The sequence below is a fragment of the Lissotriton vulgaris genome, chromosome 5 (assembly GCF_964263255.1).
Source record: "Lissotriton vulgaris chromosome 5, aLisVul1.2, whole genome shotgun sequence".
NCBI lineage: Eukaryota > Metazoa > Chordata > Amphibia > Caudata > Salamandridae > Lissotriton > Lissotriton vulgaris.
In genome coordinates, this window is record NC_141693.1 from 1,342,065,696 (window position 1) to 1,342,081,730 (window position 16,035).

The 16,035-nt window shown below is 48.7% G+C and overlaps 1 protein-coding gene across 1 annotated transcript in view; it reads right to left on the reverse strand.

The window, feature by feature from the left end:
- SYCP1 (synaptonemal complex protein 1) overlaps positions 1 to 16,035 on the reverse strand; it is a 5,090,281-nt gene that overhangs the window by 2,037,850 nt on the left and 3,036,396 nt on the right. Inside the window, exon 30 of the mRNA XM_086919665.1 lies at positions 14,723 to 14,839. Within this exon, the coding sequence (XP_086775791.1) occupies positions 14,723 to 14,839 (117 nt within the window). The remainder of the gene's footprint in view (positions 1 to 14,722; positions 14,840 to 16,035) is intronic.

The following is a 16,035-nucleotide window of genomic DNA, read 5'->3' on the forward strand; positions in this document are numbered from 1 at the left end:
GGAGAGGCTGCAATCACTGAAAGTCATTTCCAGTGTTTGACGACACCTGAAAGGATTCGAACAGGTTCCCTTGCTACTGAGCCCCCTGAAGACTTCGGATCCCACTTCAGCTTCAGTCCCAATTGGCATAGTCGACAAGCAGGATGCTGAGGGCTGATAGACCATGAGCCCACAGAGCCACTCCTGCTGAGATCCAGGACAGAGACTGAACAATGGGATAAAAGTCCAAATGTCCTGGACTTTCTGTAATAAAGGGAAGACCCAGAGCAGTACTGTATCCAGGATGACTCCTTTAAAATAAAGCCTCTGCAAAGGAGTCTGGTGTGACTTCAGCACATCGATCATGAATCTGGAAGATGCATGAAGGATTGCCATTGTATAAAGATGGTCTACAACCAACAGTGGCAAGCTCTCCTATAAAATCCAGTTGTTGAGGTAGGGTAAAACCACTCTCCCTGACCTCCAAAGCTGTGCTGCAACCACTGCCATCACTTTTGTGAACAACTGTGGGGCATTGATAAGGCTGAAGGGGAGCTCAGTAAATTGGAAATGCTCCCGGTCTACCCTGGCCCACAGGTAAAACTGTGGGAATGCAAGATGGGAATATGAAAATATGCATCCTGCAGATTCAGGTTTATCATCTAGTCACCCAGATCCAGGGCAACCAGAACCAGGGCCCATGTGAACATCTTGAATTTATTCTTCCACAGAAAGGTCTCCGAGGGCAAAAATCCAAAACAGAATACATGGAAACGTTCACAAGAAGTTAAAGGAGTTCACCACTCAAGGAAATAGTGGGAAAAACATAGAGTCCCAACTTCTGTCATCAAAGCCCTCTCTAAGGCCTCTTTGGACATGAGGGCCTGCACTTCTTGCAGTAAAACAGGAGCTCAGGGTGCATCAGGACCAATTGCAGAATTGGCTCCTTGGTGGATCGGGTGTGAGATCAAGCATCAATCTGACACCCTCATGCCTTCTCTTAACCTGCAGAAAGGTGAGATGGGGATGAGTTCTGTTTGGCCTACTTGTGCTTCCTTTTTTATTTCAATTTGGACTATCTAGAAGACTTCAACCACCATAAGGACTTGTCACAGGCCTTTGCCATGGGATGGTTTGGCATCTCCAAGCATTGTTGAAGGCATTCTTAAGGGGAGCAGGGAGACACAGTGTAGCACTCACAACACTAATGAGACCATGAACAGCAGGAGGACTGGTGGTGCCAGACTTTGAATATCATTATATAGTTGCCCAGCTACAATGGTTCACAAAATGGATAGCGAGCTGAGTGAGAGGGACGGCGCAACAATTTGATGCTGCACCAAGTCAGAGTTTCCTCTTGCGAGTGATGTTGCAACTCCCCATCCAGGAGAGAGATAGCATCACTAAATTAAAAGTAATTCGTAAATGCTGGAAAATATGCCTGCAGAGATCCAAAACTAAGCCACCATATGCCCCAGATATTCTGCTGTCTATTTGTGCGGCACACCCACATTGTGTGGATTGGCGGGGCCTAGAGAACTGTATAGAAGTAGGATTGACCACTGTTGGGATGTTGTACGAAGAAGGAGCCTTGCTACCCTTTAATGACTTCAGGGAGAGATATGATATTCGCAGGGTAGAATTCTTACTACACACTACCTTCACGGCAGCGATACGCAAGTAGTGGGGAGAGAGACTTTCAGAACCGCTTACATCAGAGGGGTAACAATATGTGGTATCTGCTTCGGGGACATATAAAGCAGTCACCTGTTTATACAGGGGGCTCAGCGATACGACACTCCTAGACCTCAGTGAGTTACAACAGAGATGGGAGGAAGACTTAGAGGAACCAATCGCCCCAAAAAACATGGGGGAAGTGGTAGAACGAGCAAGCAAGGGCACCAGAAACACCAGACTTGTTCATTTTTATGTCCTCCATATAGCATACCTCATGCCAGGTCGCATCAATGGAAATTTCAAAATAAGAACAGCAGTGTGCCCATGCTGTTATCTGGAGGGGGTGGAATTTCTTCATACGTTCTGGAGTTGGCCAAGTATGGGTGACTTCTGGGGCGCGGTGACTACAGTGCTGGCCGAAGTGACAAAAAGAGAAGTAGCCACTGTGAGAAGTTGGCCTGATATATGATGCTCACTAGTTCTAGTGATCACCTTGTATCAGTCCAAACAACCCTTATGATGATTGGTTGTAAGTCAACCTTATAGACCAGCTATCCTAATGGTAGCATGGACAAAGCAGTCTTAGGCTAAACTCTTTTGGCATGTGAAGCCAGCTGTTTTACCACATATAACCCCTTGAATACCAAATGAAAGGACACCACACAGGTAGTTATGAAAATAAACAAGATATTTATTAACTAACATACACCTCTGAACTCTTTATGAGGTCAGAGGGCTAAGCATATGACAAGACTCTTAAGAAAAATACGTTAAGTTGCACAAGTTACAATGGTGCCCTAGGGGCATGTCAAACCATATACTAAGTAAGTGGGCTGAGAAAGTCGATAGAAGGAATGGAGCTGTCCAGAGGCTGTAGGATCGCTGGGACTACACTATCCTAACTTTAGGTAAGTAATAGGAGGCCCACGGAACGCGTGTGCAGAGTGTGAACTCACACGCGAGATGAGTAACAAAGTCAATGGACAGTACAGTTTACGACAAAGGTTAGTACGGACAGTTCTGACTAGTTAGGACTAAAACAACTGTGAAACTGGACACTAGGAGAGTCAATCTACCCTTGAGCACTGAAATGCTCTTGTTACATCACCTACGGGCGGCGGGTGCATAGGTGTGAAAGAGCGTTGGGTTTCTGCGTTGAAGTCAATGGAGCCTTGAAGAAAAGATGCTGCAGGCGACCAGGAGGAAGCTGTCCGGAGTGTCAAAACAAAACAAGCTTTATTCGATTGTTAAAATCATAAAAGCAGAGTCAGGCAATAAAAAGACAATGTCACATTTCATCAGTTTAAAAAGACATTAAACATTAATAATAGTATTGAATACATACATAGATTATTAAAAATGGGCATGCTAAAAAACAGTAAAAAGCAATAAGAAAGAACACAGTATATTCAGTCACCCCGCCAGGTTATTTGAGGATAGCTTCCTGGTCTTAACACGCATAGCAGCTACCAGAAAGCTAGCAACCCCGAAAATTACCTTTGTGGTCCAAATAGTTGTAAGTAAAAGAGAGCTGGGCGTACTTGTAAAAAACCCGCATCTCTTAGAATTGGGGCTAAAAAACGCCTTCTACCCTCCTTGAAGTGGTCACAGAACATTACAAAGTGCATGAGAGACTGCTCTGAGAAGTTGTCACAGCTACATGGGTTCAGTATATCAGGTACCCCCCACACTGGGAAGTCACCCAGGGAGTATTGTACAATGTTAAACCTGAATATAATGAGGAGGTGACGATGGAATAGTTTACTAACAATTTTAAAATAGGGTTCTAGAGAGGGAGTAGTTAAGAGCAAAAAATGTGCTCTAAGTTTTGGCTTAATTAATTCTTCCTCTTCCCTAGCCTGATTCGCCCTAAGCAGGAAGTTATCCTTAATCCATTTTACGTCTCCTTTAACTATGTTGTTCGGGTATTTGTAAAGATCTGGCCTGCCCATTTTATTCAACGTGTTCTTAATGTATACTAGCCAAGGAATTTTGGACACCTTGTCTAGCGCCATACAGTCCTTAAGGATACAGTTGTTCAAAGGGATATCATTATTTAACCAGGTTTTTGCAAAATAGACCAGAGGGGCCAATTGTAGCTCGTCGGTTACATAGCCTATGCCTAACTCAGTATGCAGGGAGAAAACTGGTGTTGATTGTGGAACTCCTAGCAATGTTCTGAGGAAGGTGTTTTCCGCAATTTGTATTTTACCTTGTGGCGAAAAGCCCCACAAGGGAGCACCATACATAGCTATGGACAAGCATTTTGTCTTATACACTTTCAAGAGAGCGTCCATTGGACGCGAGCCCAATCGCTTTGCAAAGCTCATTAGAGCTGAGGTTGATCTCTTGACTGCCAGGCTTTTTGCATTTAGTTGGGCGGTCCAAGAGCCCCCCTCTTCAAAGATAACACCCAGGTAGGTAAAAACTGGTACCCTGGTCACCCCCTCACCAGTGCAGGTAAACGTCTTTAGCTTTTGAGTTTTCGTGCATTTCCCTGCCACCATTATATGGGATCTTTTGTTGTTGATCACCAGGTCGAGTGAGACCATGAACTCTCCAAATGCGTCGAGAAGTTTCTGCAACCCTACCCCTGTGCGGGCTAAGAGCACCGCGTCATCCGCATATAATAATACGGGCACCAGGGAATCCCCCACGCGTGGAATATCAGTTGTTGAGTCCTCCAGATCTTTGCCCAGTGAGTTAATATAAAGGGTGAATAGGAGGGGGGCCAAGATACAGCCCTGCCTAACACCCCTTCTAGAATGGAAAGGCCGAGTACAGCTGCCCTCCCGATCGATTCTGATGGAGGCTGACAAGTCTGTATGGAGTGACGCTAAGAAGTTAACCAGCGATGGGTCAATACCCAGGCTGGCCAGTATGGCCCATAACTTGGTTCGGTTGACCAAGTCCGGAGTGATCCAAGGGTAGATCAGGGAAGATGAAGACCTGAAAGCAGAGGGGACAATGTTCACAGTCACTAGCCAGTGACTGGAGTGAAACCAGGAAGGAACCTGATGCTGTCGTCGCGATCAGGTGAAGAGTGGACGCTTGACTCTGCAGCCACGTGGACCAGGAGGTGTCTTCGACAACCAGGATGGAGGCACGAGCTGTCCCACGCAGACTCTTGCTGTCGGTGGTGTTGGATCCGGATTCGGCATCAACAGGACTTGGCAAAGGCAACCCACGCGGTGAGTGGAATCGGCGCCTGGTGCGGACCAAGAGGGTCCGGGGTGCTACTCCTTTGCAGGGAAGCAAGGGCCAGTCTGGAGCAACCAGTCAGCAGTGAAATTTTTAAGGATTGTCGTCTAGGAGGCCACTAGCCAGCCGGCAAGTGACCAGACAACGCGTCGAGCAGCAATCAAGCAAAAGGGCCCCACGCAGATCTCGTGGATGCTAGAGGGCTGATCTTCTGTGCAGAAGCTGCTTGGGGCTGGGGCTTCTCAATCCCCAAAGCACTTTATCGAGGATACCTCAGACGTCGTGCTGGAAGCGAAGTGCAGTTTCTTCAAGGTGGCCGGCCCCACGTGTCTCGTCGCACCCACGGATCTCAGCTGTGCTCCAGATGTAGGTAGAGGTCGGAGAGGTCTGGAAGTCTTGGTCTCGTCGGGCTCTGAAGTCTGGATCCACTCGGGAAGATGACAAAGTGAACCGCTGGAACGCTTGATGGTGCCTGCTTGTGCAGGGTGGTCACTCCTTGGCCGCAAGGGAGATTTCTTCCGTCTTCTGTGGAGCAGAACATCGAAGTCCAGAGTTTTTTCTTGTAGAGTTTCAAATCAGGATTAATCGAATTTGGAATGGGACCAGCTCCTACCTTTATTCTCCTAAAGGGGGCTGCACTATCACTAGGTCCCTCCTATTGGTGGGACCAGGAAGGGGGGTGGTTACACCCCTATCCTTTGTCTGGTTTCGCGCCAGAGCTGGGGCGCCCCAGCAACTGGTTTGAACCCGTGTATGCACAGGGCACCCTGTGTGCCCCAGGCATGTCTCATTCCTTTCAGGCCTGTCCTACCTAATACACAAAATCCTGTCTGGGGTGGTGCTAGCACCTCGCAAGGCAGGAAACCCTTTGTCCAAGCCTCCCTCGCTGGAAGGACTCCCAGCAGCAGGAGGTCAGACTTGTGTCTGTGCTGGCAGCATCCATTTTGTGATGCTGAGGCTCGAGTTAACTTTAACCGGGGTTCACAGTTAGATACATGTTGTGTCCCTCTAGAAGGGTGGAATGCTACCCCCGTCTCCAGAATTGGCGGGGGGGTTGTATTCCAATTCGTATGACACCTTACTCGACATGTTTTGATAATGCTATGCCAATGTTAGCAATAACCGCGAGGATTATAATGCAATTAAGAGTATATGGTATAGATTTATCATGGAAACAGCTGAAGGACTTGGTTCCGAAAGCTGCAGACAGACTCAGCTCATGCTAGAGCACCATCTCACATAATTCCAAGCACTCTGCCTCCAGGATTGTTTAGGCCTGCCATAGGAGTGACTTATAGGAGTATATGTGTCCATTTTAGGTTTAGATATAGGTATACTATATCTAAAGCAAAGGGTGATCACAACACCTTGCCCCAGCTGATTGATCAGCCAGTTGTGTCAGATTTGTATGGCCAGCCAGGGGTGGCATAATACATGCTGCAGCCCCTGGTAGGCCTTGGGTGCACTTATGCCCTGGGTACCTATGATACACTGTACAAGGATTTACAAGAGTGACCCAATACCAATTAGATATGTACCTAAGGTACATGGAGTCCATTTTAACAGAGAGAGCAGGAAGGCTGGGGTCCTGGATAGCAGGATCCCAGGCCAACTATGTCGAAAACCAGCAAAACACTAGGCAAAAAGTTGGGGGCAACCATAGTCAGATATCCACCTTCCTACAGCCATAACACCAGGATACTGCCTTTTGAATTGGTACCCCCACACTGCTAACAAATAAGGTGGCAAATACATTTCAGGACTTGGGTCTCATATTGGCAAAGAGAGATATCACAAGCCACAGGAAAGTACAAGGGCCCAAGTGTAAATAGGTGGAAGACAGAGTTTATAAAGTGGCCGGGCTGTGAGAGAGTAGCAAGGTTACGGATAGCCAAGAAAACTGGCAGTGAGAAATCACTAGAATCAGCTAGAGCGTGGGCAGCTCTGGGGGCACTGCTAAAGAATCCAGAGGCTAAAGCAGAGGGAATGCCGCAGGGAGAAGCACAGGAATGGGAGAGCTGGTAATTTTTCAGGGGGAATCTCTAAGATGCCCTGTGAGTGCATTTTACAATAAATCCAACACTGGCATCAATGTGGGTTTATTGTGCTGAGAAGTTTGATACCAAACTTCTTAGCATTCAGTAAAGCCATCATTGAGCTGTGGAGTTTTTCCATGTACACAATACTGCTTCACTGCACTTACAATGTCTAAGAATGTACTTAGACAGTGTAGGGGCATATTTCTCATGCAGTTATGCCCTCACCTGTGGTATAGTATACCTTCCCTTAGGGCTGTGAGGCCTGCTAGAGGGGTGATATACCAATGTTGGTGGCATTGGCACACGGGGATGTGTGCCATGTCGACTTGCAGGTTTTATCTGCAACAAAACACATAGTCTGAAATGACAGTGTGTATGTGTCGGGTTAGAGGGTCTCTGAGTGTTTTGAGCGAGCACCCCTCTGGCCAACGTGTTTTATTGGGGCCAATATGCTAAGACTATTGTGGTATCTGTGGGATCTTCGTTTTCCCGTTTGTGTGTTTGTATAAGGGTTAAGTGTACCCCCACCCGTGATCTGTTAATCAGTTGCTTCAGGCCTAGGTCGCAGGGCCTGCCTGACCACGCATATCTGTCATGGGGTAGATCCATATCGGGTGGATTTGACAAGTGATGCGAGTTTGTTGTTATACGTACCAATGTGAGAAGTTGGACTGGTATATGATGTTCACTATTCTAGTGAGCACCTTGCACCAGTCCAAACAACCCTTATGGTGATGGTTGTAAAGTCAACCTTATAGACCAGCTATCCTAGGGGTAGCATGGACAAAGCAGTCTTAGGCTAAACTCAAGAGGGCATGTGAAGCCAGCTGTTTTACCATATGCAATCCCTTTAATACCAAATGAAAAGACACCACACAGGATATATTCAAAATATATATGTATTTATTTCTAAAGAAATCCCCTGAACTCTTTATAAGCACAGAAGCACAAGCGCATAACAAGTAACTTAATATAACATACAAAAGTTGCACAAATATGGATAGGGCCGGGTGGCCCCCTAAACCATATATTAAAAAAGTGGTATAAGTACCACCTCACGAACAATGGTAAGGCCTAGGGCCTTGGGAATCGCTGGGGCTACACTGGACTAACAATGGTTAGGAAGCAGGAGGCCCACGGGATGCGTGTGCAGAATCTAAATTCACATGAGAGCACACATAGAAGTCAATGGGTGCGTAAAAATGGAAAGTTAAAGGTTTGGGAGTCTTCCGACTGGACTAGAACTTAACCACTTGAAACTAGGACACTAGGAGTGTAAACCTTTACAGGAACACCGTAGTACTCGCGTTACCTAACCCACAGGAAGTGGGTGCATAGGTCGCAAAGTGTGTCGGGTTTCGTCGTGGAGATCTATGGAGCCTTGGAGAAAAGATGCTGCAGGCGGCCAGAAGAGAAGAGTCCCGGTGGATCCAAGGGTGGATCGAAGATGTAGAGGACCTGAAAGCAGAGGGGACAGAGTCTGGGTCACTAGCCAGTGACCAGAATGGAACCAGGATGGAATCAGGTGATGTCGCGTTGCAATCAGGTGCTGATGGGAAGCTTGTCTCTGCAGCCACATATACCAGGAGGCGTCGACGACGACCAGGAGGGAAGCACGGACTGTCCCACAAAGGCTCTCGCTGTCGGCGTTGTCGGCTTCAGGATTGGAGTCAACAAGCCTTGGCAAAGGCAACCCACGCAGGATACGATGTAGGCTTCTTACTCAGACCAGCAAGGTTTGAGGGTCTGCTTCTTTTGAGGGAAGCAAGGGCCAGTTTGGAGCAACCAGACCAGTGGTGTAGTTTCACAGAATCGTTGCCAAGATGGCCACTAGCCAACAGGCAAGTGACCGGGCAGACACGTCGAGCAGGAAAATGCAAAAGGGCCCCACGCAGGACTCGTGGAGTGTGCAGGGCTGATCTTTGGTGCAGATGCTGCTCGGGGATGGGGCATCTCAATCCCCAGTGCACAGCTTCGAGGAGGCCTCGGGCTGCACAGTTAGCAGGTCGCAGACTTTTCAAGCTGGCCGGTCCCATGTCTCTCGTCGCCTCCACGGGTCTCAGCTTTGCAGGGACTGTGGATCGGGCTGTTGGATGTCTGGGAATCTTGTTCTTGTCAGGCTCTGGGCTCGGGCTCTGGCGGGAGGTGGCGGCAAAGCAAGTCCTCAATCGCTGGAAGGTGCCTGCTTGTGCAGGGTGGTCACTCCTTGACCACAAGGGAGATTCTTCAGTCGTCTTCTTCCAAAGTAGAGTGATGAAGGTCCAGAGTTTCGTTTCAAAGTTTCAGTCAGGATAATCTAAAGTCCTGTGACTCATCTCCTACTTATATACGAATCTTAGGGGCTGGATTACCTGCTAGGTCCCTCCTATGGGTGGGACCAGGGAGGGGACAGTTACACCTCATTTCTTTTGTCCAGACGCATGCTCAGAAAGTCGCTGGCAACTGCTTTGGCCTGCATCGGGCAGTGCGGAAAGTTCTTCCCCTCCTGCCTTTCCAGTCCAGGAAACTACTGATCCAGGGATTAATTTTATCCAGACTGGACTATAGCAACGCCCTATTCTTAGCGGCTCCGGAAGCCACCATTAATATCCTGCAACGGGTGCAGAACGCAGCAGCCAGGATGCTTTTTGGGGCTCCAAGAAGATCGTCAGCAAAACCAGCGTTGAGAGCTCTCCACTGGCTGCCAGTTCGTGAAAGAATTGTCTTCAAATCATTATGTATTGCCCATAAGACGCTCCAGGGTAAAGGCCCCCCGGCTCTTAGGAGCCTGATCGGCCCTTATAAATCCTCCCGGGCTCTCCGGTCGGATTTGGAAAATCTTGCCATAGTCCCAAGAGTGAGGAAGACTCGCACAGGGGGACGCCGTTTCACTGTAAATGCAGCAAAAAATTGGAACCCTCTCCCTAGGCACATTCGGACCGAACCCTGCTACCTTAAATTCCGAAAGTCTCTTAAAACTTTTCTTTTTCCCAAGATCCTCTAAGTAACGGTTCCTCTCCGAGTTTCTCTCTATTCTCTGTTGGGTTAGCGCTGGGATGCTCTAGGGCAGCCATGCCCTTTACAAATAAAATTTCATTTCATTTCAGTTTCGCGCCAAAGCTGGGGCTGGAGTGCCCCAGCACCGGTTTGAACTGGCCTATGCATGGGACACCTTGTGTGCCCCAGGCAGTGTCTCAATCCTTTCAGCCCTCCCTGTCCCAAAACACAAAGTCCTGTCTGGGGTGGTGCTAGCACCTCCCAAGGCAGGAAACATATTTCCAAGCCTCCCTCGCTGGAAGGACTCCCAGCAGCAGGAGGTCAGATATGCGTCTGTGGCAGCAGCATCCATTTTGTGATGCTGAGGCTCTGGTTAACTTTAACAGGGAATAGTAGGAACAACATGTCTTTTCCCTCTAGAAGGGTGGAATGCTACCCCCGTCGCCGGGACTGGCGAGGGGGTAGTATTCCAAATCATATGACACCTTACTCGACATGTTTTGATAAAGCCAAACCATAGTTAGCATTTAACCAGGAGGTTCATAATGCACTTAAGAGTATATGGTATGGCAATATCCTAGAACAGCTATAAGGAGACGGTTCCGAAAGCTGCAGGCGGGCTCAGCTCATGCTAGAGCACCATCTCACATAAAACCAAGCACTCTGCCTTCAGGATTGTTAAGGCCTGCCATAGGAGTGACTTATGATGATATGAGGATATGATAAATGATATTTGTCAAGCGCATGTTCACCTACGGTATCTTGGCGCTAGGGTGGAAGAGCTGTCTAAAACTGGTCTGAAGAACTCAGTTGTATGCTAATGAAAAGAGCCAAGTTTTCAAAGATTTTCTGAAGTGAGCATGGGAGGGAAGAAGACGCAGTGCAGGGGTAAGGGAATTCCAAAAAAGAGGGGCCTGTGTAGAGAGCCGCAATCCTCCATGTTTTTTCTGCCTAAAGGGGCGGGGAGAGAGGAGATTGTGAGTGGAAGAGCGGAGGTCGCGCTGAGGAGCATATTGATGCAAAAGAGAAGAAATGAAAGAGGGTCCCTGAGAAGAAAGAGCTTTATGAATCAGGCAGCAGAGTTTGAAAAAGCTGCGCTGAGCCACTGGGAGCCAATGAAGGCTCTTTAACAGGGGCTTAGTGTGAGTGGATTTAGGCAGTCCATAGACCAGCCTGGCTGCCTGGTTCTGGATAAGTTGGAGACTTTTAACTTGGTATGCTGGGATGCCCACAAATAATGAGTTCGCATAATCAATTCGCGAGATGACCAGCCCCAGGGTGACCTGAACAAGATCTTCGTGGGAGAGGAATCTGCTGATTTTCCGTATGCGACGCAGGTGGTAGAAGCAAGTGGAAACCACAGTCTTAATTTGTGCCCTCATGGAGAGGTCTTTGGAGATGGTGACCCCTAAACTCCTGACAGTGTCAACAGGGGAAGGAGAGGGACCAAGTGAACAAGGCCAGAAAAGCGAACTCCAAGGGTTATTGTGAGGACCAGTGAGGACTAACTCCGTTTTGTCAGGGTTAAGTTTGAGTTGATTACAATTCATCCAGGAGCTTATAAAGTTCATTACAGAGCGGACATGTTGTATAGAGGACGGGGAGGAGTCAATGCTGAAGATGATCTGAAGGTCATCCGCGTAGTTGAAAATGGTGACAGATTTTTGTTGAAGCTCCGAGATGAGAGGGCGAATGTAAAGATTAAAAAGAAGAGGTGAAAGCGAGGAGCCCTGCGGGACTCCACATGTAAGGTGTTTTCCCACTGAGGAAAAAGGTGGGAGGGACACTGCTTGAATACGATCCTGAAGAAAGGAGGCGATCCACTTCAGTGGAAGCCCCTGGATGCCGGCGTGCTCGACACGTTCAAGTAAGATGGAATGATCTACCGTGTCGAACGCCGCCGACAGATCCAGGAGCACCAAAGCCTGAGAGATGTTCTGATCGGCCCCCCTTCTTAACTCCTCATGAATGGCCAGAGGATGGACTCAGTGGAATGTTGGGGTCTAAAGCCAGCCTGATGGGGGTCAAGGAAGTGGGAGGATTCAATAAAGTCGCTCAAGCAGCTACCCACATAGGCTTCCAAGACTTTACCCAGGTAGGGAAGGAGGGAGATTGGAGTATATGTGTCCAGACATAAGGTTAGATATAGATATACTATATCTAAAGCAAAGGGTGATTACACCACCTTGCCCCAGCTGAGTGATCAGCCATATGTGTCAATTTGGGTGGCCAGCCAGGGGTGGCATAATACATGCTGCAGCCCCTGGTAGGCCTTGGATGCACCTATGCCCTAGGTACCTATAGTACACTGTACAGGGGCTCATAAGGTGACCCAGTATCCAATTGGAGATGTACCTAGGGTACATGGAGTCCATTTTAAAGAGAGAGCAGATAGCCTGGGGCCCTGATTAGCAGGATCCCAGGCCAACTAAGTCAAAAACCAGCTAAACACTAGGCAAAAAATCTGGGGTAACCATAGTCAGGTATCCACCTTCCTACACTTGTGACCATCCGTGAACCTCAGTTAAGGGCGGAGGGCTGGCAGGACGGGGATGTAAAAATAAGCGTCCTGCAAGTCAAACGCTACCAACCAGTTTCCAGGGTCGGGGGCAGACATGACCTGAGCGAGTGTCAACAAAGAGGAAGCAGTTGATGATTCAGAGATGCACGATGAGGACATAGGCCCTTTTCCTTCTTGGGCACCAGAAAGTAGTGGGCGTAACAACCACAACCTACTTATGGGACAGGAACGCGCTCAATGGCTTCCTTGGCCAGGAGATACGTATCTTCCTGTTGGAGAAGGGCCAAGTGATCTTCCAACATGTAGTGGTTATGTGGTGGCATGGCTGGAGTGGTAGCCTCGAAGGGGAGGGAGTAGCCTATTAGGACTAACTGCAAAACCCACCTGTCCGACATGATGGTGCGCAAGTAGGGGGGGTGATGGCGGATCCAGCCGTCCACTGGCGTTTGGTGGGCCTGAAATGCTGGACTAGGAATGCTTGGAGGCAGCTGCCGAGGGGGGGTAGGAAGACTTGCCCGCCCCCTCTGGCCCCCTGAACCACAACGGAGGTTCTCACGTTTCCGGCTGTGCGAAGGTTGGGGAATTTGCGTCAGCCTGTGGCTCTGGTCAGAACGTAGTGGGGCACCCCTTCCGTAGCCACGAAAAAGGCGAAAACCAGACTGCGCAGGACAGCTGGAGAGGCCCAAGGACTAGGCCGTAGCCCGTGAGTCCATGAAACGCTCTAGAGCGGTGTCTGAATTGTCCTAAAAAAGGTGTCAGCCATCAAAGGGCATGTCCATGAGAGTATTCTGGACATCCCTAGAAAAGCCAGTCGATATCATCGAGGCATAGCGTCAGAAGGCTATCAAGGTGGAAATATTCCTGCCTAGAGAGTCAGCTGATTGCAGCCCACTAAGGATGGTAAACTTTGCTGCATCCCTCCCGGCGGCAATAGCCTCGAAGAGCACTGTCGGGGCCTCCTCTGGACACTGAGGCAGCGCCTGCGCAACCGTATCCCACACAGAGTTGAAACAACAGCTCAATAGACATGCAGTGTTTACCGACCGCAGTCCCAAGCTGGCGGAAGAGAAAATCTTCTTCCCAAGATGATCCAGCTTCTTGGATTTCCTCTCCAGTGGAGCTGTAGGGAATGCACTAGAGGTAGAGGCTTAAACCACAAAGCTCTCAGGGATGGGGCGTTGGGAGAGGAAAGTGGGGTCTCCCGGAGCCAGGGGGTGGCGTCGGGCAATTATCCTATCCATGGGAGCCCCAATGTTGGGCCTGGACCAGGTGCACAAAAGGACGTCGGTGAGGGCTTCATTAAACGGCAGCAGGGGCTCCAAAGAGCTCGCTTGCGGTTGGAGCACCTCCGTCAGAAGGCTAGTCCTGACCGCCACTGTAGGGAGTTAGAGGTTGAGAGCCTCGGCCTCCCTATGCAACAGCACTGTGTATGACGCTCCCTACTCCGTAGCCACGGTAGGAGGAGACAACATGCTAAGGTCAGGGGAGTTGTCCAGACCACTGGCATCCCCCAGTTCCTCTCTCCAGTCCTGTTCACTGTCCATCTGACCCTTCCCAGTCCTCCTCATCCACTGGGTGCCAATCTGGCATAAAAGGGACCCCAGGAGTGAACAGGGGCACAAAAACCGCTCCCAGTGCCGGATCCGTTGTCGGACGACGCCAATCCGGCTCTGGGTCCACATCAGGCTGGAGGCCGGGGTCGACGCCAGCCAGGGGGCCGACAAGCGTCAAATGCGATAGCGGTGCCGGAGGAAGAGGCACCGGTGGAGACGTAGCGGCACCACTCCCGCAAAGCCTTGAAGCAATGGACCGGCAGTCGGAGCACGACTTGGGGTTGCGGTCATGCTCCAGACAAATGAGGCACACACGGTGCGGATCCGTGGCTGACATCAGTCGGGAACAGGATCGGCAAGCCTTGAAACCAGGCCTCCCTACATACAACAGGAGTAGTAGACTCAAACAGACGTCTACAAAAGTTGCTCAAAAAGTTCAGTCAAAAAATGACTGGAGGTGCAGCTCTCTCCGGATCTGCGCTGGCTGGTGCAGAAAAAGAAAAAACTAACATCAGCGTGCGAGGGCGGCATCTTAGTAGCTACTGCAACGTCATCCCGGTAACACGCCGCTAACGACGAACGCGGAGCCGACCAACGCCACCTTCCAACACGCAGAGGTACTGCTGACGCAAAAAACTTTCCAGATCCAGTCTGATACCTGGGGGTAATTCTTGGGTAAGGAATCTATACCTAACTGTTTCTTTCAGCTAATGTGACTTTTCACAAATCAGGATTCTGCGACATAATATATTAATAGAAACATACATTTGGCTTACCTCTTCACAAAGCTTTGCTTCAGCCATACTTTTCTCCTCTATTACATTTTTATGGCGTTTAACTGTTTCCTCATACTGTGCTCTAGAATTTTCCAGATCTATTTTGAGCTTATTCACCTGTAATAAACCAAAGCAACAAGTTACTTATCATCATAATGCTCTTTCTGGTGATACTCTATGTAAAGGCAGATTCTTCACCTGTAGAATATTCTCCATGGGACAGACTGGAGCCTAAAACTTTTCAAGCAATGTTCCCATGCGCTGGTAGGTGTTGTAGTGCAGCAAAGTGTTGGCTTTGTTCCATCTTGGTAGTTTTTGAGCAGAACCTCCTATAAGCGCGACCCCTGAGCATTGACACCAGCTTCTTTCTTGACTTTTTGTCCCATCAGATGCAGAGAATGAAACAATCAGAGGTACCAATGTGCAGATCTCTAATTTGAAATATTTTTAGATGTTAAAAGAGGGCACTGTACTGGAGGTGGCAGGGTCTTGTGGGACCTGTGATTAGACCGTGTGCCCACCAAAGTGAGTGTCACTGAAAGTAAGTAGCATGTTAGTATGTTGGGTACTTCTAACCTCCAATTCCTCATCTGTAGAATATATCTCAAAGTTTGCATCCCCAAATTGGAGGATCCTTGGAACAACTCCGACCTAAATGTCCTGTGGGACCAAACGGGCAAAATGCCCCACCAGTAGCACCTGGATGTCAAGGCAGCATTGTTTCATGAATGTATGCACTGAAACCCATGTTGCCGCCTGACAGATTTCAAAATCAGGCACTTTGCATGCAAACACAGTAGTAGCAGCCATAGGCGTGATGAAATGAGCCCTTTGTCTATCTGGGGTTGCTTCTTTGTTTATGTGTAACAGGTCTTAATGCAGAGGACTATCTACATGGACAAAGTCATTTTCTGCACGGCCTTGCCTTGCTTAGTCTTTTGTGCAATCGATGTAAAAGGCCAAAACCCTTTTCGGGTTTAGCTGATGGAGTCCCTCCTCCTCTGTCAAGGGGTAAGGCAGAGCAAAGAATGTTGGAAGGGTGATAGATTACACAACAAGAAAAGATGTAATGACTTTTGGCAAAACTGCCTTGCTGGTCGTCAACACCAGTTTCTCTGGAAAACGATCCTGTAAAGACAGTTGCACGAGAGGGCCTGAAGCTCACTCAGGTGGTGGGCTGAAGTCACCAGGGCGAAAAAAACAGTTTTCAGAGTAAACAGACACAACACGCAGCTGTGTATTGACTTGAAAGAAGAGCACATACGGAAAGTAAGGACTAAATTAGGATCCCTATCGTGTGGCATCACAAAGGG